The sequence below is a fragment of the Schistocerca nitens genome, chromosome 4 (genome assembly GCF_023898315.1).
Source record: "Schistocerca nitens isolate TAMUIC-IGC-003100 chromosome 4, iqSchNite1.1, whole genome shotgun sequence".
Taxonomy (NCBI): domain Eukaryota; kingdom Metazoa; phylum Arthropoda; class Insecta; order Orthoptera; family Acrididae; genus Schistocerca; species Schistocerca nitens.
In genome coordinates, this window is record NC_064617.1 from 113713707 (window position 1) to 113741505 (window position 27799).

The 27799-nt window shown below is 43.1% G+C and overlaps 1 protein-coding gene and 1 non-coding gene across 2 annotated transcripts in view; one reads left to right on the top strand and one right to left on the bottom strand.

The window, feature by feature from the left end:
- Window positions 1-14409, bottom strand: part of LOC126252149 (uncharacterized) — a 169979-nt gene extending 155570 nt beyond the window's left edge. Inside the window, exons 1-2 of the mRNA XM_049953017.1 lie at window positions 14203-14409; window positions 13278-14098 (exon numbers count right to left, since the gene is read on the bottom strand). Of these exons, the coding sequence (XP_049808974.1) occupies window positions 13278-14098; window positions 14203-14257 (876 nt within the window). The 5' untranslated portion in view covers window positions 14258-14409. The remainder of the gene's footprint in view (window positions 1-13277; window positions 14099-14202) is intronic.
- Window positions 14410-17137: 2728 nt separating this feature from the next.
- Window positions 17138-17212, top strand: Trnas-aga (transfer RNA serine (anticodon AGA)). The gene has a single exon. It is a non-coding gene; the product is annotated as a tRNA-Ser (tRNA).
- The last annotated feature ends 10587 nt before the right edge of the window (window positions 17213-27799 follow it).

The following is a 27799-nucleotide window of genomic DNA, read 5'->3' on the forward strand; positions in this document are numbered from 1 at the left end:
TGACAGCAGCAGCAGCAGCAAACGTGCTCATGTGGACGAAGTTCCATTCCCTGGTAAGTACATTTTCAGTATTCTGATATCTACACCCTTTAACTCTGTGTATGAGTGCTACATATCTTTTATAATGCTCTCTATAAAGATCGCTCCTCCACTTGTTCTGTGTGTTCCGGCTTACGTTTTTTACCCCTTTTGAATCTCTCTCTCTCTATAAAAATTGCTTATCCAAGCCTTTTTTTTTACCTCTAACTTGGGTGTCTGAATCTTTTATGGAAAGGGCTCAAGCGCAGCTCGAATGTAAGTACATTTATAATACAATCATACTTCTTAAACTTAAATAATTTCATCTAATATATACCCGTTTCCTGATTGTATACATTTAGTCCTCATAAGCCGGTCTTTTCTTTGTAGATGCGCCTAATTCAGCATTCGGTTCAACCACCCAAAACGTTCAAGGAGGCGGCGGTAGCGTTCAAACGGCGCCCACCACACAGGACACTCGGTCTTTAGAGGAGGAGGAGACCAACCTGCCTGACCCGTTTGAGGAGGAGATCAACCTACCTGAGTGGTTTGAGGATCTACTTGATTTTGGCAATGAGTTGCTCAAACCATGGAGTCAGAGCGGAGAAGGTGAATAATTTTGAACATTAACATTCCTTCACATAACCACCATTATCTACTCTTATTGTTATTATTTATCGCTCTTTTAAATATAAATCACTAAATTAATTTTTTTCCTTATTTATCTTACAGGTATATCACACGGCGTAGGCCGTGTTCCTAGAGCGGTGGCTGCGGGGGCGGGACTCGGGCGCACCGAACCGCAAAGACACGCCGCGCCTTGCGTAGCCCCTATAAGGGCTTCGCGGGAGGCGGATGCAGAACACGCGCCAGCTCCTCCCCCAGCGCTCTCGCAACCGTTTGGCCGCGCAGCCCGTCCGCCGTCGCCACAGCCTGGCCCTTCAAACCGGCTGTCACCCCCTCCTCCTCTAGAAGCAGCAGCTCGCCGCCGCCGCCCACGCAAGGTATGCGTTCCGAGACGTATACCTCCCCCCGCAAATGATGTTGATGATTACGATGACCCATCACCAGCCCATTCATCTATCGGGCGGACTCCTAGTTGTAGCAACAGTAATAATAGTAATTTCCTTATGGCTAGCGGTAGTTCTCTCCCCCGTCCTATCGATAACGAATTCGATCAGAATAACGGCGTAATGACTCCCTTAGAATACTCAGCAGTTGCTAGAGCGTTTGAGGGGCGAATCTCTTTCACCAGAATTGAGAATCCAGGCGGCAGGTATCGCGATCCTGTAAGGTTTTTGGAGGCGTGCCTCCCCGTCTTGGAGACCGAGCTCCTCAAACTCTTAGAAGATCCGGAATTTAACGCCTTTAAATGCAGTGCTGTGTTATGCTGTGAACTGAGTCACCCCCCTAAACATCAAGGTGACGCGGAGACGGCTACTCTGCATTATATATGGGGTGACAATGGCGTTATTTCTCGGAGCACATCGATTGCTGAGTGGTATCGAGAATCCACCTTGAGCGCTATTATGGCCCGATTTTCCGAGATGGAAGTACGTGGATCCGCTAAAGCGCTCAGCAGTATACCACACCTCGACATCCATATACATGTCTATGATCCAATGAATGGAGGGTCCAGTTATATTAAACTCCCTATAGATATTGAGAAAAAGCAGGCGTGCATTAATGTTCAAAATAACTATGATAATGCGTGTTTTGCTTGGTCAGTCCTGGCTTGCGAGAGAAATTACAATTACAAACATCATCCCGAGCGTCCCAGCAGTTACAAAGTCAAAGATATTAAGAGACAGTATAACTTTGACGGGATAGAGTTCCCTTTAAGAATCCAGGACATACCTAAGTTTGAGGCTCAGAATACCGCAATATCGGTCCACGTTTATGGCCTGGAGAAGAAAAGCAAGTCAGATGAGCAGAACAAGCATACAGTAGTAGGCCCCCTCCATTTCTCAAAATTTGCAGGTGAGCGAGAGTTGCATGTCAACATGCTGCTCTTCTCCGAACGTGATAATTATCACTACGTCTGGATCAAAGACATGTCCCGACTCATTTCCACCCAGTTAAGTAAAAATGATCATAAACGACATATTTGTATAAGGTGTTTGAATTATTTTTCATCTCAAGAGTTATTAGCGACACATCTATTAGATTGTGCATGCAAGGACCCGGTACGTGTTGTTATGCCCACTGAGGAAAATAAATTCATTAAATTTAAAAATGCTCACCACCAGCAGCGTTGTCCTTTTGTTGTGTACGCTGATTTTGAATGCTTGCTGGCTCCTATTACTCGTTGTGAAGGGAATCCCTTAGCCTCACACACAACCTTCACACAAAAACACGTACCTTATGCGGCTGCGTTCCAAGTTGTATGCGCATATGATTGTAAACTTAATAGCTATCAGTCTTATGTAGGGAACGACCCGGCGGTTTGGCTTCTCACAGAGCTTGAAAAACTTTCTTGGCAAGTTCACAAGCTCTACAGCATCAATATTCCCATGACCAAATCAAAGGAAAATGATGACTTGTATGAAAAGGCTGTTAATTGTCATATTTGCGGGCTGGTCTTAGATAGAAAAGCGGAGACTCCTCGTAGAGACCATTGTCATCTTACGGGTAAGTTCCGCGGTGCAGCCCACAATGCATGCAACTTGAAGTATCAGTTACCTACACACATACCCGTCTTTTTTCATAATCTGAGCGGGTATGACGCTCATTTTCTCGTTGAGCACTTGGCTAAGTTCGGTGTGAAGAAGGATCAGGTCAATATCCTGCCTGAAAGTGTTGAAAAATACATTTCTTTTTCAAAACGAATGACGCCCAAAATTACGCTCCGCTTCCTTGACTCTCTACGATTTATGCAAACTTCGCTCCAGAAACTGGTTGAGACTTTACCTCGGAATGATATGCATATCACTCGATCTGCATTTACCGATGAGGAAAAGTTTCAACTTGCGACGAGGAAAGGAGTTTTCCCGTACGAGTATCTTGATTGTATGGCAAAACTCAATGAAACCAGGCTTCCCGACATAACTTCTTTTACCAGTACTCTCACTGGCGATACCATAACTATCACAGATTATGAGCATGCCGTTAATGTCTGGCAGGAATTCAACATCCCCAATTTGGGAGAATATGCAAGGTTATACATGGACACGGACGTTCGTTTGCTTGCAGATGTTTTCGAAAAGTTCCGGAGTGTATGTATGACCACGTACTCTCTGGACCCTGCCTTTTATTACACGGCACCTGGGTTGTCCTGGGACGCTATGCTCAAAAAAACGGATTGCAACATTGAACTTTTGACTGATGCTTCAATGCTTCTATTTTTTGAGCGAGGGATCCGCGGCGGACTTTGTCAATGTGTTCACAGACACGCCAAGGCAAATAATCCGCGGATGGGTGTCGAGTACAACGCATCCCTTGATTCTAGTTACATTTTGTACTTAGATGTTAACAATTTATATGGGCATGCTATGAAGCAACCGCTGCCGGTTGCCGGGTTCCAATGGGTGCCTGAAGACGAATTGAAGGGATTAGGTGGACAGATAATGGGTCTTGCGACCGATTCTGATGTAGGGTATGTGCTTGAGGCAGACATCGCGTACCCTAATAATTTGCATGGAGAGACAAGCGACTTGCCGTTATGTCCAGAGCAACAAATTCCACGAGGAAGCACCATCCCTAAACTGATGGCCACTGTTGGGGATAAGCAGAGGTATATTATTCATTATCGTAACCTCCAGCAGTGTCTCAGATTAGGAATGGAGCTCATTAAAATCACCCGGGCAATCTCCTTCAAGCAATCCCCCTGGTTGAAGGAGTATATTGAACTAAACACCGAAAAGAGGGCGGTCGCGAGTAATGATTTTGAAAAAGACTTTTATAAATTAATGAATAATTCCATTTTCGGGAAAACTATGCAAAATGTAAGAAATGAACGCGATATTGTTATTAGAACCGCATGGGAAGGGCGTTACGGCGTGAGAAAATGTATAGCCAGGCCAAATTTTAAGCGTGCCACCATCTTCAATGAAAACTTTGTTGCTGTGGAGATGTCGAAGACTGCAGTAGAGTTTATGAAACCCATCTATTTGGGGATGTGTATACTCGATATCTCCAAATTCTACATGTACCGATTCCACTATGAGTTTGCGAAACCTCATTTCGTAGATCCAAAATTACTTTATATGGATACAGACAGCTTTATCTACTGGATCAAGAACTGTGATCCATATGAAGTAATTAGGTGCAATGGTAAAGAATTCGACACCTCTTCTTATGAGATCAATAATCCTTATGGTATTGTTCCACAGAACAAGAAGGTTATCGGTCTCATGAAAGACGAGTCGAATGGTTTACCAATTGTAGAGTTTGTGGGACTGAGATCGAAAATGTATGCATATCGCACAGTAGACGGGAGCACTCTGAGGCGGGCAAAGGGTGTTAGACGGATCGCGTCTCGTGCGCTTACGGTCGAGGACTATTTGCAGTGCCTGTACGGTCGTAGCGTTGAAGGCGCTCATCCACACATGGTTCAACAAACTAGCATTCGATCACGAGCTCACGAGGTGTACACTGTGCTGCAGTCTAAAGTCGGACTATCTCCTCATGACGATAAAAGAGTCATTTGTGAGGATGGGGTGGGAACCCTCCCATACTCACACTATTTACTTGAAACGAAAGTAGGGGTGGGGGACTCTGGTTGAGTGATAGAGAGGGAATGAGCGTGTGAATGTTATGAATGTGGGCTATGCGTGGTAATAGTATGGCTCTTTTATCATAGTGTAAATAGTTGATGAGAGTGTTTTGTTGCGTGTATCAGTTTGCGTGCTTCCATGCATGTCTGAGTGTGCGAATGAGCGCGAACTTGTGTTAAGTGTGTGTGTGTATGTAAATATAATCATTATTTTTTCAAAAAAGTCTTTATATCTACATATTGCTGACCATTATTAATATATATATGAAAAGGCTATAAATTTAGCCAATTAACTTCTGTATGAACAAAAAAATAATAAAATTTTCTCACTTAATATATCCATCACTTCTAGTCATTATAGATCTTAGATTTTAGTTTGTAAGTTTCACCTACCGCTAGCCATCCAGTCAGAACTAGTTTTTAAGTGTATGAGTTCCACTAATTAAATTCTTTCTATATGTTCAATTGCTTGTTCTAGCGGAAAATGTTTCTAGACGTCCACTTTAAAGAAAAATATATATGTTCACCTTGTTCTTGTAGTTGAAAATCTTTAAATCGACTTACTTGGAAAAAAATATATATTCAATTTGTTGTTGTTCTTTTCGAAAATGTTTAGAGTCATTGACTTGAAACAAATAGGTTTGGTATTAATTAAAAGTGGTTTGTTTTTCTGGTGGAACTTCATTAGCGATATTAGTTACTTTGTAAGATAGGGTAGTACCTCTGCATTAGCTTTAAAATGATATATATATAATTTATCTGAAGAGAATGCTTATATATATATATATTTCTTAATTATCTAAATTTGTTAAAAATTATCTAAAAAGATGTGGAATTTCAGATTTTTGGTTAAAAACCAATCTTATATCTGTAAACTCATATTTATATATATATAATGTGAAAAATGTTAAATTCTGAATTCAATAATAAACTCAGTTATTTCCTTCTAAAAAAAATGTTGTTATTATTTGATACCCTAATAATGATTATTCTTTTTATTAAAAATATTATAAATTTATTTATGTGTGTATGCAGAATACGTACATACAGCCACATCGCAATGCATAAAGTTATAAGGTTTCCTGCTTTTAATCACACGTGCCGGACTTCTGCTAGTTGCCACGAACACACACAGCCCACTGCAGCGCTATCTCTTACAGTCCTATGTCAACAGATACTTTAGAGATCGTAACCTGACGCATCGCTTTCCACAGCGGCCGCGAGGCCGGCAACTGGTGCAACCCCCTACCAAGCGTCAGCAGCTGCGCGTGTCTGTCGATTTCGACGGAGACCGCGAGATCGGCATCCGCGCCTAACTATGACAGTAGGCTCATTCCACGTCAAAGGCCAGGGTATGTGTCTCTCTCGGACAGTTCCCTTCATATACAATATAAAAAGAATAAACTTACAATACTAGGGACGTTGGATGTCATAGAAAGAAAAAACACTCAATCTTATAAATTATTATTTATTTCTAATAAAAGTGAAAAGTAATTTTACATTCTCATATGCAGATACAAAAGCACTTTTTTGATAATCGTTCTTCAGTCGATGGATGGATGGACATCCGTACCATTCAAGGTCTTGAATAGATGCAAATTTAAATATTTGACGCATCCAGGAGGTTTTGTCCTTTCCCTTCACGTAAACGATGGTGTCCTTGTGATCGAATAATTTAAGTGCGATCACCACATCTTTATAGGGTATGCCGGGATCATCCCAGTGAATTCCATGATAAAAATTAGTTAACCACAATGCACTGGTCCGTGTTTTACAAGATTTCACTTGCGTGAACGGTCTTGGTGATCGAATATTTGCGGAGAAGGTTTCAATTATTCCTGCGTCTTGTGTGTAGACCACAAAAGCAACTTGTTTAAATACGAACTGTCTTCGCTCTCCATCATGGAATCCTTGAATATCTGCAATGATCTTCACAGGCTGAGTTGCCATCGTCAAATGATTAATGCACAGGACAGCATATTTTCATTTATACAGCTCGTTGCACAACACCTGTGAGCGGTGAGTAATTGATTATTCTGTCGTGTAGGACTAATGCATATGCAGCGGTGTGTTCTGGGAAATTTGTCGATGATTCAAATTCAATTCGAACGTCTATAGGTCCAGACTTAATTATCTCATTCTGTTTAGAGCAGTCTATTACAATGATCGGTGAAAGCTCTTTGAACTTACGAGGACTCAGTAGACACCCCCCTCCCTCTCCTTCAGCAATTTCATAGTATGAAGGACGAAACCTTGCATACATGTCATACGCGAGGCTGTATACATTTTCATTCCATTGCAGATGTAGATTGTCATATGGGTAGAATTCTGAATTGAGGTAGACTTTGGCGTTAGTTAACTTGCAGTTATCGAACACGGTGGAATCGTTTGATGTATTTGCTCTTCTATCAGTCTGAAACGCAAGTATAATGAATCTGGGTGTCTCGATATGACTGGAGGTCTTAATAGCCCATGTTTGTCTGCTCGCAGTCGGTAACACTGGATACTCAAAGATCTCCCATGAGCGGAAGGTCAGTGACAGAAATGTACCTGAATTCAACACTTTCAAAAGCTTCAATCGTTCCTCGTCGGATACACTGACGTGAGGCATTTTCCATATTAATTTGTTGATTGTGATCCTATTCTCTTCTTGAGCTCCTTGAATGTACGAGTTATTGTCTGTCGCACTCCGCACGAGAATAAGTTCCTGTTTAGCGTTCATAATAATCTGTCTCATATCCTCAAAATAACCCATAAGTATTTTTAGAGGTATGCATGCAGTAAATCGCTTGTACTCCTGGGGTGTTCTACCCTCCGCATCGTCTATGAACCATCCAGCATTTTCTAAACTATGCAGATCTGCTGGTGATGCCGAGACGTATGTTTTAAGGGTCGATGTTAGACCAACATTGCGTGTACGATCAATCTCAGAACCATTCAGTTCATAGCGAATCTCTTGGAAGAGGAATGCCAATGCGTTGCGTGTCAGCTTGGACCCCACTGTATCGGTGCCATCAGTTTTCTTGAATGACCCTTCGAGATATATGAAACTCTTGCACGGAAGAGTGAGTGTGTCCTGGTGCTGTATGACAATCCTGATTTCATCATTCTTGTTAAACGTGGTTGAAGCGTAAGATTTATGAGAGAAGTATTCTTGACGTATAATTCTGTCATCATACTCTACTGGATTGGTTATATTGAGTGATGACGTCATTGCAGGGTTTGAGACCAACTGATTTAAGAAATTCGTAGTTCACAGGTGTTATCAGTTTGCTGTTCAGTAGCGAAGTGGTGCGCTGTGTATTGCATGCACTTGTTTTATACCGCAAACCCATCTTGTTTTAGATGTAATCGTATAATGATTTCCTCACCGCGAAAGTCGACAAGTTTATTATTCTGATCCACAATACGCAGCTCCAAATAGCTCAATGTCTGAGCAGTCACTGGAAGGTATATTGCATTGGCAGGTGTTTCAACAATCTTATACCCCGCTGCAACTGAGGGGAAGAATCCGTAAATAGTGTGAATGAGAGTATCGTTGAGATAGGAATTCGTAGCAATGTTACACTCGACACGTATTGTGCTGACTGGGAGTATATCCACAGACTGATTGGACTTGTAAAATTTAGTTGGATCTTTCTTCAAAATCTGCCCTTTTGTGAATCCAAGCAGGGGTCCTATTGAATGTTTCTGGCTGAAGTCAATCGTTGCATTTAGAGTCCTTATTTCAGATTTAAGTGTATTGATGTTTGCACGTAGTTCAATACCTTTTCCAGACTGTTTTAAGAGTTCGTTTAAATCGTCAATATCGTATGCACCAGATTCTATTTCAAGAATATCTTTTTCACCCTTAATATCGAGATGCAGTTTATTGTTAATGTTGGTGATATTCGGAATGCTGTTGTACGTCTCCAGTCCAATCAATGCAACACTCCATTGACCTGCACTCAAATCAATTGGTGGGAAGTAATTTGCACGCAATACAGATGACCGTCCTTTCAACGTCAAAGTGTACGACATTGCATCTGAACGTCAACTGATGAATGAAGGTTTAAATATCCTGCTTATATACGGTAGTTCTTGTTCTTATTCTTCTCTGTGAACGTCAAGAGAAAGATGATGCAAAGATGCCCGCAGAGGTATGTATTAAAGTCCTGATACCGTTGATAATTGTATAGCACATGTCTTCTGTGAGTGAAGTATTGCTGTAATTCTTCGGGTGGTTGCAGGTCACCAAAGGAGTCGAAATAGTAGACTACCCCAGCGTCTTTCATAACGTACGTCACCCAGTGGGTGCCAGGACCTCCGACAACATCTAAATTCACAATACCGCATTCACCAGTTTTCCACATAGTCTTAGGTAATGTATCCCTCATAAACACACCACGGAATCTTGGTATCTTGAATTTATGTCTAACAAACTTAAGAAGGTCTGTATTTGTGAGTGGTCGATCTGGTAGGACCGCTATTGGGCTTTTTTTTTATTTATGAATAGACCAAGACCCTTCTTGTACGGTTTCAAGTATAGGCCTTTTCCAATGACTGCTGCTTCCATCATGCGGTTATGTCTTCTCGCCTCTTCTAACTGGGTTTGCGAGTTTTGCGCATTCTTGACTGTTCGAGCGATAGCCGCAGCCCCACCGGCGAGCGAACCTACCGCTGAGAGCGCGGAGAGGGCTGGGATGAGAAAAGGAATAAAACCACCGGATGTTTTGGGTATTGGTAGAATGCGAGGTGCTTTAACGGATCTTCTCGTTGGTGATTCTTTGTCCTTCATTGCGTTTTTAGCTGCATACATCGCTGTCAGGATACATTTCTTCAAACAACCCTTCTTGTTCTTCATGTTTAGTGCGCGACGTGCAGCGTTCATAACGCGCTTGAAATTCATCACTCCTAATCCTAACTTGATTTTTCCGCGCATGGTTTTATCAACTGCGAATGCTGTGATGCGTTGACCTATACCAATATCTTTTCTTTTCCGTATCGCCTTAGCTTTATCAGCTAAAATCCTATCTGCAATGTGACGACTTGGTAGATCTTTATTTGCTTCGTATGCAATGTCGTGTTCCATGCACGCTTCGTCAAGCAGATTCACTCCCTTATCACCTCGCGCCAAGCGTTTCTGAAGCTTTGTCCCAGGTCCACAGTAGTTATACCCCGGGATGTGTAATTCCAAAGGTAGTTTGTCCAGAACACCACCACCTCCTCTAATGTGCCCTCGATCGCGCATGTCAGGCTACTGTGGTGGTTGTGGACGATGAATGTTCATTATATAGCAAATCCCTGGCATCAATCCAACTGTTTTGTGTAGCAGGAAAACCAAGCCATTTCACTAGGGCTTTATTTCCAAGTCGTCTTATGACTCTCTCCACGAGAAAAAGATCTGGTTGTGAGCTCTTCTGCATCTCCTCAGTGTAGAAGGAGCCTGCAATTTCTTCACCTTTACTGTCTTTCAATAGATAAGTTCTAGGATTCGTTCGCTGCACATTTGAAACTGTAAATATCTCAGTTGACCAGTTCGGTAGGTATGATTTCTCAAATGCGGTCTTGTGTTTTGAGATACGCACCAAATCACCTACATTAAATTTCTGTTTGCGTGGATCCAGTATCTTAATGTGAAAGTATACCGTATCCATGAGTGTGTTATCACGAACATCAATTGGCCGCATTTTTATTGTGCTATGTTTGGTTCTATTATATTGAGCAATTATTTCTGGGAGGATATCTGTCCATTTGTATGAGCCACGAAGGTTAAACCGCATCCACATTCTGCCTTTTATTGTTCTGTTCAAACGCTCTACGATGCTTGCCTTCAGGTGAGTGAATGTCGAGTAGTGATGTATTCCATACCGCTGCATCACTGCCTTGAAGTACCTATTGTAGAACTCACCACCATGATCGGTTTGGAGATTGTCCGGGCATCGATTGGTTCCTATCTGTAGCAAGCGTTCAAAAGCATCAGCGACATTTGGTCCGGTTTTTGTCTTGACTGGTACTGCCCATGCAAATTTGGAGTATGTATCAATAACAATTAAAATGTAATTGAATCCATTATTCTCATGTGAATATTGTCGCATATCTACAAGATCAGCTTGCCACAAGTCATCCATCCCTTTAATCATGACATGTCTGCGCGGGTATGTTTTGCGTGCTGGTTTGTGTAGTTCTCGAACTACGGTCTCCATACTTATTCGATGATACCTCTCTCTCGAAGCTCAGAGATTATGGAGATAACTTCATTCGAATGAGCTGTATTACCTGCAGCAGCTGATGCCATGAGCAGACGTAGTCGATCTATTAGTTCGTTGGGATCATCATAATATATATACTGAGGGACTCGATTGTTCACTGTCTTAAGACCAATGTCAATACCATCTCCGCTGCTGGCACCGTTGTTGTTGTTTTGGTCTTCAAGTATTGGTTTTATAATGGTTTTATACTTCCTGTTGGTTAGGCTTTTGGTGATCTTGTGTACACCAGTCATGTGTAGTATTTGACGGTACGTGTCCTTATCACTAACTGAATAATTTATAGGTTTTTTAGTTGGTCTTAGGAAAATAAGATTCATTAAGCCTGGTGTTCGGTCAAACTGTCTATCAGCTATTTGTATTTTGTCTTCTGTTACAGTTATGGGATGCGTGCCCAACATGTATGGTCTTCCTGGGCTAACGCCGAATGTTCTATCTATCTGGCCTGGTGCGTGACTAATAATGAATTCATCAATGGCTTGACTGTCGTTTTGGGTCGTTTTTGTTTTTGGTGAGAGCTGTCGGAGAGACTCAGTAACGGGCTTAAAGGTCTCTCTTAGTGTTTGCTGACGATCAATATACCCTAACCTAAGCAACCGTAATTTCTCTCGGACTGCTTTACGGGCTTCAATGACTTTCTGCTTGGTCGTCGACATCTCAACGTATACTAATCAGACGTCTCTGCGACATGAGGCTTTATATATGCATTCATTTTCTTCAGCTTCTTAGTATGATCACGATCGCTCTTATCGACAACAATGAGGTCTACATCTATTTTTCTCTGAATATGATCGACCTTTTCAGTTAAGTCGGTTACTTTCTTACTGACTTGATTAACTAGCTCATTTAACTGATTCACCATTCTCAGAAGGGTTTGGTAATAGGTCTCTAGTTCCCTGCGCATACTTGCAACTTTAAGAGCCATAGCTTGAATTTTCGCATCCATGTACAAACGAATGTTCTGTCTGTGTACACCAGACATCTCAGGTTGAGAGGTGGACATACGCGCGAATTTGTCCATGGTGTGACGTAGACTGATGTGTTAACGTTTATTACCTTGTTATATATGCAAAAATTCTTGAAAGTTTCGCCTGTATCTACCATCATACAGTTTTCTTGTTTTATCAATAACGAGAAACCCATACTGTGAATGGTTCCAACAGTCTGCACATATCTTTAAGAAATCATTGAACGACATATCCGTCCCCACATGTGCTTGGTAAATGTGTCTTAAATTAAGATTGTCTTGCTTGAAGGCTATAATGAGATTTGCGTTATCCCTAACAAGTTGTTTGGGGATTCTGGAATATGTTTGACTTAGATAAAATACGTCAGCACCCATATGGCGACCGAAAGAGAAATATTTGCGAATTTGGTCTTGGTTTTCTACTGCAACATCGTCAAATATGAAAACTGTGTTTGGTTTTGTTTCTTCAGGTGGGGGGATATCAGAGCTTTCACTGAATGTTGTGTATGTAACGCCATCTACACCCCGAAATATCTCATGCAATAGCTGATACTTGGGTTGAAAGAGTGTTTTTGAGAATAGACAGACATGTTCAAATCGGACACCTTGCGCATGAGTTAGCAGAGTCATGAGGACATTAGTCTTGCCACAGTTGGATGGGCCTACAATAATTGCTCTTATATTATCGGGAAGGAGAATTCCGTTTTTCTTGTTCTTCTTCTTCTTCTGCTCTTCACTTGAATCTTCACATGACCAGTCACCGACAACAAAGTCCTTGTGGTGAGGGTGCTTCACCCAGCCAGCCATGATAGTAAATGAGCCATGTACAAACAAGTACTTGACATATATAGAAAATATGACTGAGAGGATAATAATAATATTTGTGTGTAGCCGGTATAGTTCGATCAATTAACCGATTGAGCTATACTGCCTACACGAGGAACACATGTATGAAGAGTAAGATGGTCATAATTTGAGTAGAATTAAAAAATTATTGGATCAATTTGATTATAATAGGAGTGGTGGTCTGATATAAAAGAGAAACAGGAGATAAGATTAAATATAAATTATTTATTTAAAAATCATACATTGGATGTACTATTTCTGAGGTGTTATCATTATCTGCACGTTTCTTCTTAGAACCTGTACAATATATACGAAATAATTCTCTTTGGTTGGCAATAAATTCTGCACGTATCCCACGCAATCCGATAGGTGACTCTGAGTACTCAGGTTTTTGACACACGCATTTCAATTGGATGTCTGTAGTTTTAATGGCCATATGCGAACGAAGATGCTGCTCAAAATCGTCAATATGTATATTATTAACACGTAGAGAGTTTTTAACGTCACTATATGCTGCCTCTATGCTAGGAACCCAACGATTCAGTCTCTCGAGAGCAAATCGTATAGAGGAGTCTAGGTTGAATAATTTGATAACTGATGGATGCCTTAGATAGACGCTGTCGACACCTGATTTAATGCATAAGGCGCAGTCATCATATACAGTAGTAATGGAAAGTGTGACATCGGCAAGACGAATTTCTGGTGGGGGATGAGTTGGATCATATTCGGTTGTCATTTGTTGATTGATGTAGCGCTCTGCATGACAGATCCCGGCCCAGTCGAACTCGGAAATCGGGACTTTAACACTTTTGGAAATATTTTCAATCTCCATTATAGCTTGGATCCCCCAGACATGATGGACGTCTATAGCAATGTTCACACGTTTGGAACCACTGGAGGTTAAATTATATGTCGTGGTGAATAGCGTAGCCGCACTAGACGTATTCTTTTTATTTACAGTATCTAAACTCGGTGGTTGCACTATCACGGGAGTGTTCGATTGTGATGAGTTATATGTAGGCATCCAGTACTGACCACCATTTAGTTGATCTTTAACACCACCAGTGGTTGAATTCATTGTGTGGTGAGCAGATCGAGCGTCTTCATCACACAAGTTGTTGAGTGGGACGGAGAGCAGCAACTCCTTGTCCTGCTCCAACATGTGAGCTACAGGATCCCACGTGGTCGCTACTGGAACAAATGAGTCAGCTGTCGCTGGTGTAGGTCCGGATGAGATGGTTAACGAAGCTAATGATGATGCAGGTTCGGACGCGTCTGCGGAGCTAAGCATGGTTGCGTTTGACTCTGTTGAAAAAAGAAGATGAATGAGTAGATATTAGCGAATAAGTGAAAACATTGAATAATAAGGATAATGAACGAGATAGAATAATGTGAAATATGATACTTACTTTTCCGTTTGATCCTGTTCTGAGTGACTGCACTGGAGGTTGACTGGTGCTTCATGATTGTTCTTCTTAGTCTCCCGCTGACTGAGTGACCAAGACTGAGGTCCCGGAACTTAACCTATATATGTCCTACAATGAGGTCATAGGATAGTTGAATCCTATTGTTACACGTTTAATTACGAAGACGTGACAAGTATTGGATGAATGAAGTATACGAGCAGTGTGAGAGTGAGGTAGGTCGGGCATTGATTTATATAGGTCCTGCCTAGCGCGTGTATGTATGCGCAGGGTTGCGACATAGAGAGAGAGCGACCTTGTCGACTAACGATGCTTTGGAAAGGTGACGGTGTTATGAAAACATTTAATGTCTAGCGCGTATACGTAGGCGGGAGGGAGGGGGGGGGGCGGGGGCAGGGGGGGGGGGCGGGGGGTGGGCGGGGAGGGGGCGGGCGGGGGCGGGCGGGGGCGGGCGGGGGTTGGTGACGGTATTTTGGAATGGTACCGACGTTGTCCCAATACTTATACTGTTCAAGGTGCTACTGGGGTGCACAGGAGGCAACAGAACCAGTTGCGCCGCGCTGGCCGCCCGGATTCTGCCGCTCGGTCTTTGTCCACAGATTTGGTCCGCGGCGGGTTCCAGCCGCGCCTTCCGACTTCGCTGCCGCCCCCAGGGCAGCAGCAGCAGCCGTCGCCGCTACCACGCCGACAGCCCGTCCCGTTGATGCTTCCCGCGCAGCTTCATCCGGGAGCGCCCCAGGTGGTCGCTCCGGCGCCTGCGGTCCCTCTTCAGTCGCCACCGCCTTCGGAGCTGATGGACGTCGACCCCTCAGCCGGGCCGCCTTCCCAAGCGGTGGCTGTGCAGCCTGTACTGCAGCCGCTTTCCTTGGGCACCCCCAAGGAGTCTGACACCGCAGCGCCTTGTCCGGCGCCCACTCAGCAGCCGTCGACGCAGCGTCAGGAGACGCTGCCTCTCTTCGTGGGTCCCGACGCCCCGTCGCGTCCAGTACCAGAAGCTGCGCCCGTGGTCACAGGCGTGCACCCTGACCTCGGTTTTCAGTCGGTGTTTCCCGAGGCCCCGCGCAGCCAATGCTGGGGTGCGGACCGGGGACTGCCACCGACAACAGTCTCCGCCCCGGTCTCTTCTGCTACGTCTGCGGCCAGACCCCTCCCCCGCCGTCGACGCTCGCCACGTCATTATTCAACGACGGTGCGGCGATTTGGGGGGGGGGAGGAGTGTTATATCCTAGCCAGTAATGCCAACCGAGCCCGCTGCCAAAAAGGTTGGCAGCATCAAAGTCCGGACGCCGTCCGCATAAGCAGCGCCAGCGATACAGGAAATCGCCGCAAGTCTGCGCGCGCCACCGCTGGCTTCTGGCTTCTTAAGCGCTGGAGTCGCGAGCGCTAGGACAGTTCTGTATTCGCCGCTCAGTTGTAGACTCGCCACCGAATTGTGTACCTGCTAGTCAGTTGTGTGTTCATCGCAGCAGAGTTGTTGTTTGTCGTCAGCTGACGCTGACCTAGCCGCTCAGACTCGAACTAGACAGATTTCTGTAGACCATGTTCACCACTGTGTTCTGTATCGTCGTTAATAAAGGTAAGTACCGACTTTCATTTAATCCGAGTGTTTGGGTTTTCATCTTTCTGTTCACTGTTCCAGCGGACCGGTCGGCCCGCTATTAAAAGTGTGGCGGTGACTTCGTAGGCCGTTTCTACAGCGAAGTGTTGTCGCTACGAAGGCCGTCACAAAAAAGAACATAATATATTTTGTTTTGTTGAAAATTAATGATCCAAAGAAAGTCACAGCACAGCATCCCTAAAAAGTATATCAGGGCTCTTTTCGTAGCAACATATTAATCTCGTCCATTTATCAATATATTAGTTGTTACGCGAGCAATAACAAGCAGACAGCGAAACACCCTACAGCGTGGATCTCGTACCTTCCGACTTCCATCTGTTTGGCCCAACGGAAAAATGTTCAAATGAGTACGAATTCCTTAGGGACCAAACTACTAAGGTCATCGGTCCCTAGACTGACACACTACTTAGCTAACTTAAGCTAACTTGCTCTAAGGACAACACACACACACCCATGCCCGAGGGAGGACTCGAACCTTCGGCGGGAGGGGCCGCGCAGTCCGTGACATGGCGTCTCAAACCGCGCGGCCACTCCGCGCAGCTGGCCCAACGGAGGATCCACTCCGCGGGAAGCTGTACGTGGATCATGGGGAGGTTATTGATGCAGCAAGATGTTGGCTCCAGCGTCGACCAGGAGAAAGTACTATGCGGGCATACAGGCACTCCAAGTAAGGTGGCCTAACGTCGTCGCATTGAATGGGGATTACGATGCAAATTAGGGTTTTGCAGCCAAAAGAGTGGGGAATAATATGACGTATTTAAATCATGAAACGAACCGGCCTGCTTTCAGAAAAAATGTGTTCCATTACTTATTTGCAAGAAAAATGTTTCATTTCTGCTGAAATTTGGATTGTAAAACAGTTTTAGGATTGCTTTACTTTTAGCGATAGGGATTCATTTATCAGGCTATCATTTTCTCCTACCATTTGTAAGATACTGCAGTTGTATGCAAACATTATGGAGCGAAGGAACCAAGTGCTCCGAGAATCCGTTTTCCAACTTAGCCCACAGATACTGTGGGTTCTCTGTATAGACCACGCAACCGACTATCTTTATCGTGTTGAGGTTTGACACCAACATCTGTTGACGTGATTGAGGGCAAGAAGTCGAGTTTCTATCATTACGAAGTGGGGCTGACATAGTTTTTCTCATTTATAACTGAAATCAAGCTTTGATTTTTATAACAGAATGACTTGTTATGTTATTGAAACACTCCTAGTAGCACAGTAAATCTAATTTCCTCGAAATTGCCGGTATAAACGAGATGACTATTAAAACGCTATGAGGACGGGGCGTGAGTTATGTTTGGGTAGCTCAGTTGGTAGAGCACTTGTCCGAGAAAGGCAAAGGTCCCGAGTTCGAGTCTCGGCCCAGCACACAGTTTTAATCTGCAAGGAAGTTTCATATCAGCGCACACTCCGCTGCAGAGTGAAAATCTCATTCTGGAAACATCCCCCAGGCTGTGGCTAAGCCATGTCTCCGCAATATCCTTTCTTTCAGGATTGCTAGTCCTGCAAGGTTCGCAGGAGAGCTTCTGTAAAGTTTGGAAGGTAGGAGACGAGGTACTGTCGGAAGTAAAGCTGTGAGGACGGGGAATGAGTAGTGCTTGAGTAGTTCAGATGGTAGAGCACTTGCCTGCGAAAGGCAAAGGTCCCGAATTCGAGTCTCGGCCAGGCACACAATTTCGATCTGCCAGGAAGTTTCATACCAGCGCACACTCCGCTGCAGAGTGAAAATGTCATTCGAGAATACTATTGTTTTTGTATTTGTCCAGGTGACAGTGTAACAAACAATCTGAAACGCTGTATTGATATTTCTTTCTTTTTATTTTTCTTCGATGAATTCCTGTATTTGTTGCACTGCGAGTCATTTAGTTCACCCCTTACACATGAGTAGACCACGATATAGCAGTTTAGCAGAAAGCGTTTAGTTTTCTGACGAGTTCTCAAAACACGTGTGAAGGAATGTCATCCATATCCGGCTTTTACACCAAATAAGTGCTCATGTCCTACGAGTTTTGTTTAATCTAGCACACATAGCGAAATAATATCAAGGTAAGTAGTATGATGTATTAGAAGACATCCCTTCTAAAGAAAACTCTTGTCGTAAATAAGGCAATAACATTCAGCTGTCTCAAGGTCTTCCTCATTAGTCGAACTGTAGATCTGGTGAAGCAACGTATTTTTACGAGGTACATATGCCCCTTCTCTGTGAGGCCTTTGTTTGAGCAGGTAGCACGTGTTCGTTAGGCGATGCAATACAGTGTACTGAATGAAAGTATTTCAAGAGAAATTGTGAAATAAGAGTAATCTATTCGCCAAAGAGTATTCACGTATGACTCATACGTGCACAATGAATGAGCGCATGCAGAGAGGAGATTATTTCAATAGAAGTTTCCTGTCATTTCAAGTTCCTAACCGGAGTACGATTCATTGGCTGATTAATAAATTTCGCGAAATGGGAAGTGTTCTTGAGAGGAAACAGATACAACTACATACAGTACTCACAGAAGGAAACCTGGATAGCATCCTGCATGCTCTGGAAAGGTCTCCTAGAAAATCAGTTCGAAGTCTTTCTCAGAAAATGGAAATTTTCTATGGCTCTGTTCAAACGGATAAAAAGTTACAAACCGGGTGAATTTTGAATATGGTGCATGACGGAGAAATTGACCCTCAACCAACTTTCTTTTGGGACGAATCATGATTCCATCTAAGTGTGTACGTTAATTCACAAAAAACAAATACTGGAGTTCTGAAAAGCCTAACGTAATACACGACGCACCCCTGCATGATCAAAAAATGAGAGTGTGAGAGAATAACAGGTACTATTTTTTTTTCAGGAAACTATCAACAGTGAGAGATACGTGGACAACATTTGCGGCCTTCTTGTAGCTAATTGGCTGACAGAGAACGTGCTTGTGCAACCTTCTAACACACCTTTGCGACGGCACATTTAGCCAAATTTTCATTATAGGAAATTCGTGACTTGTTATCAATAACAACTTGCTTAATAGCTTGTTCGGCCGCCTTCGGAACGAAATACGTCACTGATTCTGCGTACCAGGGATCCGACAGTATGTTGGTAGGTTTGTGGATATACAGAGGGTTCCAAAAAAAATGTATCCACTGTTTAAAAGTCCATAACTTGCAAACTAATTGGCGGAGTTGTCTCCTTTTTGGTGAAAGTGTAGCTTAAGGTCCAACTTAAAGATATCACTGTAGGTGTTCGAAATGTCACCATTAACATCCACACACAAACGATGCCGCCGAACTGCAGCACAAACTACTGACTGCAACGTGTTCAGTTGGATATTTGCACATGAATGTACGATTGATTCTCGAAGTTCATCCAATATGCGTGGCTTTTGTCGATAAACGACGTTCCTTAGTGTTCCCCACAGGTAAAAGTCCAGAAGAGTTAGGCCTGTGGAACGTGGTGGATGCTCCACAGAACCTCTACGGCCTATCCATCTTCCTGGTAGATTTTCGTCGAGATACGCCATAACTCAGTTTGGTAGTGAGCTGGGGCACCATCTTGTTTAAACTAAACTCTTCCGTCTCCACTCAAGTCTCGGATGGCAGATAAAATGGATGTCTGAAGCTTCTGAAGGTATACCTCACCGGTAACTGCGCCGTCAAAGAAGAATGGCCCAATCAAGCCCCGGCAAGACAACCCACACCACACATTTACTCCTGGCAAATTCACGGCTTTGTCTACATGGACGTTCGGATTTTCGGCGGCCCAGTAGATGCAATTGTGGCGATTTACTGTACCATTGAGTTTGAACTGTGCCTCATCAGACCACACAATCATCTCTGCAAACTCATCATTGCGCACCATGTTAGTAAACCACTCGCAGCACTCCATTCTACGATCTGGGTCGTCCTCGTTCATTGTGTGTAGCAATCGTGGGATGTAGCACTTCCACTTTGCTGTCTTCAAAATTCGCCGAAGACTTGAGCGACTCACTCCAGTTTCACGGGCACGCTGTGTCACAGACTTCTGTGGTGAGTGAGTGAATTGTTGTAACACACGACGGGAGTTAGCTGGACTTGTTACTGTTACAGGTCGTCCAGATCGTTGTTTGTGTACATCTTTAACACAGCCTTCGGCTTCAAATTTGTCTCGAATGCGACGAATCGTTAAACGTGTCGGCGGCTCTGTTTGATACGCATTTCGCCATTGCCGTTGAACCTCATTAATGTTTTCGTACTTAAAATACCACTTCAAAACTGACTTCCTTTCATCGAATGTAAGCCTTGCGCCAGCCATCTTTACTCGAGTAACTAGGTACAACTAAGAACAAAACACTGACTATCCGGCGACTGTCATCTGACAAAAGAAAACAACGCAACAGAACGCTTGTGTGGCGATTGCTGGAACTAAAAACTATTACACTACCAAAGATGAGACAACTCCGTCAATTAGTTTTAAACAGTAGATACTATTTTTTTTTACCCCTCTGTATGTGGCGTTAGATGTCTACGCACAGGTCATGTAATTCGTGTAAATAAGGGCCGTTGTTTTGCGTACGCGGCAATACCGCCCGATAGCGACCGACATGGGTTCCATAGGATTTACATCAGGCGAATTTGGTCGCCGAGATATGAGCGTAGGTTCACTATAATGCTTCTCAAACCACAGCAGCATGGTTTTGGCTCCGAGATACGGACGGTCGTACTGCTGAAAGATGACATCGTCGTCGGGCAAGACATCAAGCAAGATATGATACAGGTGGTTCGCAGCTGTCAGCGTGTCTCGATTACTACCACAGGTCCCATGAAGCGCAGGAGAATGTCTCCCATAGCATAATACTGGTTCAAATGGCTCTGAGCACTATGGGACTCAACTGCTGAGGTCATTAGTCCCCTAGAACTTAGAACTAGTTAAACCTAACTAACCTAAGGACATCACAAACATCCATGCCCGAGGCAGGATTCGAACCTGCGACCGTAGCGGTCTTGCGGTTCCAGACTGCAGCGCCTTTAACCGCACGGCCACTTCGGCCGGCGCATAATACTGCTCCCCTCAGTCTGCGTCCACGGCGTGCTGCACGTTTTGAGGCGCTGTTCGCCTCGATGACGGCGTTTGTGAAGACGTCTATCGATCTTATGTAGCAAAAATATGATTCACCCGAAGAGCCGACAGCTTTTCACTGATCGACGGTCGAATCCTGATGGCCCCGTGCCCAATGCAATCATAACTGACTACGTTGTTGGGTCAACATGTGAACGAGTTGGGGGGGGGGGGGGAGGCGGTTCTGCTGCGGAGCTCCATGTTCAACAATGTACGATGAACGGCGGTGTGCTCCGAAACAATTTTGCGCGCACCCAGCATTGTGCTCCTTTGGCGGAGATGCCACAGATCACCATCTATCCTATTTTACAGAGCAGACAAGCCTCCGAAACCCACGTTCTGGGAAGAGCCCTGGACATTCCACCATTTAGTACCTACTGGCAGTTTCGCTGTCCTTCTACCTCTTTCCGTAGATGCTCACGACAGCAGCACGTGGACATTTGACCAGCTTCGCCATTTCGAAATACTCGTTTACACGCTCTGCTTATCTTATGGATTTCCCTATTTGCAGCCCATATCTTCGTTAGCGTGATCTCCCGTCCGTGTCTGCTCCTCTTACATACACTACTAGCAATTAAAATCGCTACACCAAGAAGAAATGCAGGTGATAAACGGGTATTCATTGGACAAATATATTATACTAGAACTGACATTTGATTACATTTTCACGCAATTTGGGTGCATAGATCCTGAGAAATCAGTACACAGAACAACCACCTCTGACCGTAATAACGGCCTTGATACGCATAGGCATTGAGTCAAACAGAACTTGGATGGCGTCTACAGGTACAGCTGCCCGTGCAGCTTCAACACGATACCACAGTTCATCAAGGGTAGTGACTGGTGTATATTTGTCCAATGAATACCCGTTTATCATCTGCATTTCTTCTTGGTGTAGCAATTTTAATGGCCAGCAGTGTATTAACAGTAACTTCAGACTTTTTGCAGATGATGCACTTATCCATAATGCAGTACTGTCTGGAAGAAGCTGCATAAATATACAGTGAGATCTTGATAAGATTTCAGAGTGGTGCAAAGATTAGCAACTTGCTTTAAATGTTCATAAACGTGAAATTGTGCGCTTCACAAAACGAAAATCTTAGTATTCTATGACTATAATATCAATTAGTCACTCTTGGAATCGGCCATATCATACAGGTACCTGGATGTAACACTTTGCAGGGATATGAAATGAAACGATCATATACGGTCAGTTTATGGGTAGAATACTGTGGAAGTGCAATCACTCTACAAAGAAGACTGCTTAAAAAATGGTTCAAATGGCTCTGAGCACTATGGGACTTAACATCTATGGTCATCACTCCCCTAGAACTTAGAACTACTTAAACCTAACTAACCTAAGGACATCACACAACACCCAGTCATCACGAGGCAGAAGAGAAGACTGCTTAAAAATCACCCTGTGACCAGTTATAGAATATTGCTCAAATGTGTGGGACATGTACCAAATGCGAGTAACAGGGAATACTGAACGTATACAGTGAAGGGCAGCATGAATTGTCATTGGTTTGTCTGACCAGTGAGAAAGTGTTACAGAGATAATGAAGAATCTGAACTGGTATACTCTTGAAGATAAACGTAATGTATCCCAAGAAAGTCTGCTAACGGAAGTTTCTAGAAGCGGTTTTAAATTATGACTAAGAATCTACTATAACCCCCAAGTATCGCTCACATGATGATCGTGAGGACAAGATTAGAATAATTACAGCACACACAGAGGCATTCAAACAGTCATTCTTGCGGCGCTCCATATGTGAATGGGACAGGAATAAATCCCTATAACTGGTAGAATGGGACATACCTTCTGTTGGTTTGCAGAGTATTGGTGTAGATCATTCATGTTCTAGTGCTTTTTAACAGCTTACATTCATACAACGTACGTTATAATATAGAAACCACCAAACACAGAGTGATTAAAATTCTTCTGGGTATTATACCGCGTCATTGCTAAAAACTAACAACAATAATAAACTAAAACCGACGTTTCGGCCGAATTACAACGGCCTTCCTCAGGACACGACTGGTTTTGCATGGGGATAGGTGCTTCTATTTATTACAGACTATCGATGTCTGACGTCACTGTTGTAAACCTTTTAATTGGCCCTCTAATATGATTGGCTAGTCATGACGTAAGGGAAGATGGAAGGAAAGAGGCTATTCGTGGATATCCATGCCGTCAACGATTGTTAGCTGTCCGCCAGTCAGCGTTCGGCTTCTGGTCGGCAAGTTTTCCTCCTGTTGTGCGCGGAAGTGGACTGACAGTTGCTCTACAGCTGTTTGTGCAGATACGTCCGTGTCCCGTGTAGCTTCTGCCCCGCGACCGCTCGCGGCCCGTTGGACTGGGATGGCCGGCAGCCAGAACGCCGCGAGTTTGTAGCCATCTTCTCTGTTGATGCTGTCAGGTTGCTTAATAATTTCGATCGCCTCCCGTATTTTGCGTTCTCGCATCCACGATTCTTTCGCCAGTACTCGGGCTTCCTGGAACCTGATAGGTTGTCCACAGTCACGGTGGTGTTCTGCTATCGCCGATTTATTATGTTGTTGTAATCGTACATAGCGTTGGTGTTCTGCTACTCGTAAGCTGACAGGTCTCCCTGTTTCTCCTATGTAGCCAGCTCCGCACTCACACCGTAGTTCGTAAACACCTGCAGTGTTAAGATTTTTGACTACATCCTTGGTGGAACCTATCATTTCGTGGATCCTGTGACTGCTTCGAAAAATGGGTTTGAAACCTCGTCGACGGAAGACGTTGCCTAGCTGTTCACTGACGCCTTTTACATATGGTAAGTGTACCAGTGGAAGCTTTTCTTTGTCTTCTTCTCGTGTTCTGCTCCCTTTGGTTTTAGCTACCTATCTTATGATGTTGTCATCATAGCCGTTGGCACGAAACGTGTGTTGTAGCTCCTTTAGTTCTTCTTTGATGTTATTTTCATCGCTTATCCGGTAGGCTCAGGCAGTTAACGTATGCAGAACAGAATACTTTTGAGCTGGGTGGTGGTGGCTCTCCGCGTGCAGGTACCGATTAGTCTGCGTTGGTTTCCGGTACACTTTGTGTCCCAGTTTACCTTCGGCAGCTCTGTATACTTCCACATCCAGAAATGGCAAGGTACCATTGTTTTCAGTCTCATGTGTGAACTTTATATTTTTGTGCAGGCTATTTAAGTTCTGGAGGAAGTTTCCCAATTCCGCTTCACCGTGAGGCCAGATAACGAATGTGTCGTCCACATATCGTAGCCAACAACTGGGACGTAACGGAGCAGAAGCTAGAGCCGTTTGCTCAAAGGCTCCAATGAAGATGTCAGCAGCTACAGGGGAGAGCGGGGACCTCATTGCCACTCCATCTAACTGTTCGTAATATTTTCCCCGCCAGGTGAAGTACGTAGATGAGAGGCAGAAGCGCACCAGATCGCAGATGTCTGGTGGGATCTGATCCTGTAGAATGCGCATAGTCTCCTCAATAGGTACGTTAGTGAAGAGAGACTTGATGTCAAAACTGACCATAATGTCTGATGGCTTTATTCGCTGTTCCCTAATCAGTTGTATGAAGTGGGAAGAGTCTTTCACATAGGAGTCTGTTTGTCCCACCAGAAGAATTTCTGGTGGGACCCAGAAGAATTTTAATCACTATGACACCGGCCGCTGAAGCCTACGTTCTTATATCACCAAAGACAGAGCTTAACTCCGTGCAGTATGGCGTCTCCTAAGTTTGCTTGCCTAATCTTTACTACTGTGATGTAGTTCAACACGGCACAAATAGTGAAAATTCGAGATGCCTCGAGCTAGTGATGAATGCTTGCGTTAGATACGTGTGCAATTTACGGTTGTATGATCATATCAGTCCTTCATACTCCCAGCTAGGTTGGATACGCCCACAAAAGGTACGCGATCTCCACACGATGTGCTTACTTCATCGATTTCTTAGCCACTGGTGCCCCCAATACTTATCTTCTCACATTAAACACCTATCATCATTCCACAACCGCAATACCAGATCGGATACGTCTAGCATCTTGGCTGTACCTTTACATAACACAAAATCTTTCTCCGTGTCATTCTCCATCTCAGCCATACGACTATGGAACGCGCTCCCCTGTGATCTGCGTCTTATCCAGAACCACTCAACATTCAAGAGGGAACTCAAAACTTACATATTAGGGACGGTTAGCCACCATTGTTGTGCCCCTCTCATCTCTTTCTTTCTCCTCTCCATCATAGCTTCGAATTTTACCATTCTATTTCTCTTCCTCTACCCTATCTACCTCTTCCATATCTCTTTCACCCCATTCTATCGTCTTATCTCTCTGCTCGATGAGAATAACTCACAAGCTGCAAGAATATAACGAGAAAATTCCCAACTAGCAATAGGACTGACATCATAAAAGAAAAAAATGTTTACTTTCATATACATAGTCATTACTATTATTATTATTATTATTATTTTCGATTATTCCCATTTAAGAGAGCGTTTGAAATTGAATTCCTTTATGATGATTGTTTATGTTTTTTCTGAGCCCAAATTTTCTTCATGTGTTCACTGTGTTGTTTCTTTCGCTCCGTTGTCCATTTGCATCCTGGTCTCTTCTGTGTTGTGGTGTCAAACTTATGTTTTTTGATGATGTTCCTGAATTCAGTTCTATTTTCTGCATCGTTTACTGTTATGTGTGCTTGTCTGAGGTCCTCTTCAACTTCTCTTATCCATTTTGTTTTTCCCCTGCCTGAGTTGATGACTTTAAGAATTCGCTTTGAAATTCTGTTTTCATTCATCCTATGGATATGTCCGTAGAACTGCATTCTTCTTTTCCTTATTGTATCCGTAATCTTGTCTGTGTATTTATATAATTCTGATGTTGGACTCTTCTTCCAGATTCCTTGCTCTTGTATCGGGCCAAAAATTTTCCTTTCTTGTTTCTCTATTTCTTTGATTTTAGTTTGCACACCTATTTGTGTTGTTTCAGATGCATACAGTGCCTCCGGAAGTACGACAGTGTTGTAGTGACTCAATTTTGCGTTAATGGATATGGACTTTTTGTTATAATAGTTCCACGTGAGTTTATATGCTTTCTGTAGTTTTTTTATTCTTTCCTCATTGGCCTTTAGGTTGATCCCTGATGGCTGGATGATTTCTCCCAGGTACTTAAAATGTGGTACTTGTACGATTTTCCCATGGGTTGTCACAATAGGCAATTTGTTTTGTGGCACTCTTTCTATGTACTGGGTTTTCTCATATGAGATTTGCAGGCCAGTTCTTTGTGCAATTTCGTGTAACTTCTCTATGGCGTTAGTGGCTTCTTTTCTATTATTTGTGAGGATTGCAAGGTCATCTGCAAAAGCTAAACATTTCACATTGAATCTATTACCTTTTCTAATGCCAATTTGGATTCCTTTGACTTCTTTTTCCCATGTCCTGATGATTTTTTCAAGAATGATATTAAAGAGTAATGGTGAAAGTCCGTCACCCTGTCGCACTCCAGTTTGGATTACAAATGGTTCCGAGATATCCCCCATAAATTTAACCTTGGAGACTGTGTCAGTTAATGTTTCCTGAATGATTGCTCTTGTCTTTCTGTCAATGCTGAATTCTTCTAGCGTCTTGCAGAGCACTACTCTGTCTATTGAGTCGTAGGCCTTTTTAAAATCTACAAAAGTAACCACTGTGTTTCGGGTGTTTCTCATCTGGAGAATCATTTTCAGATTCCAGATCTGCTCTATGCATGATCGTCCCTTGCGAAAACCAGCCTGGTATTCTCCTATTTGTGGGTCAGCTTGTTCTTCTAATCTATTCATGAGAACTTGTGATAGGATTTTATATGTGACCGGTACGAGTGAGATACCCCTGTAATTATTTGGTTTAGTTTTGTCCTCTTTTTTGTGGAGTGGATGGATGAGTGCTCATTTCCATTCAGATGGGATCTGTTCAGTTTCCCAAATGTTTAATATGATTTTGTGAATTTCTCCTGTTAATCTTTCATCATTTAGTTTCCATAGTTCTGCAATAATTCCATCTTCTCCTGGGGCTCTATTGTTTTTCAGTGTCTTGATAATTTCTACTATTTCGTTGATGGTTGGCGGTTTAGCGTCAGGATTTGGTGTAGACGTCTCGTAGTGAATGTCCTCTGTAGGTCTTTCGCAGTTGAGAAGTTTGTTGAAATAGTCTGCGAGGATTTGGCAGTTATTCTTCGTGTTAGTTTCTAGTGAACCATCCGGTTTCTTGAAGCAAAGATTGGGTGGCTGGTATCCTGCAATATGTTCTTTAAACGTCTTATAAAAATTCCTGGTGTTGTTCTTCTTAAAGTCTTGTTCTATCTCATCTAGTCGCCGTTTGTCATAATTTCTTTTTTCCCTCCGAATAGTTTTCGATGTTTGTTTTCGGATTACTAGAAATTGTTGCCATTTTTCTGATGTATTGTGACTATTGAAGTTTTTCCAGGCATTGGTCCTTTCTTCTATTGCTTGGTCACATATTAAATTCCACCACCTGTGTTTTCTCCTTCTCGGGGGTTGACCCAATTTCATTGTGGATTTGAGGACGTCCACAAGTTCTGTCCAGTTTGTGGTGTTTGTCTATCTATTATTATTATTATTATTATTATTATTATTATTATTCTTGATTGTTATAATTATTTTTTGATTGTTATAATTATCATTGTACTACTGTTACATTCTCTATTTTTTTCTTTAACATTAATACTGTATAACATGTTATATGTCCTTAATGTTCTGTAGAAACTGCAATTTGTTCAATATGAGTATGCCTGGTTAGGTGTAAGAGAGGGCCTGATGGCCCTAATCTTGCCAGGTAAAATAAATGCATAAATAAATAAATATAAAACTGATGCCACATTTAATTAGCCACGTCCCTATCTATGAG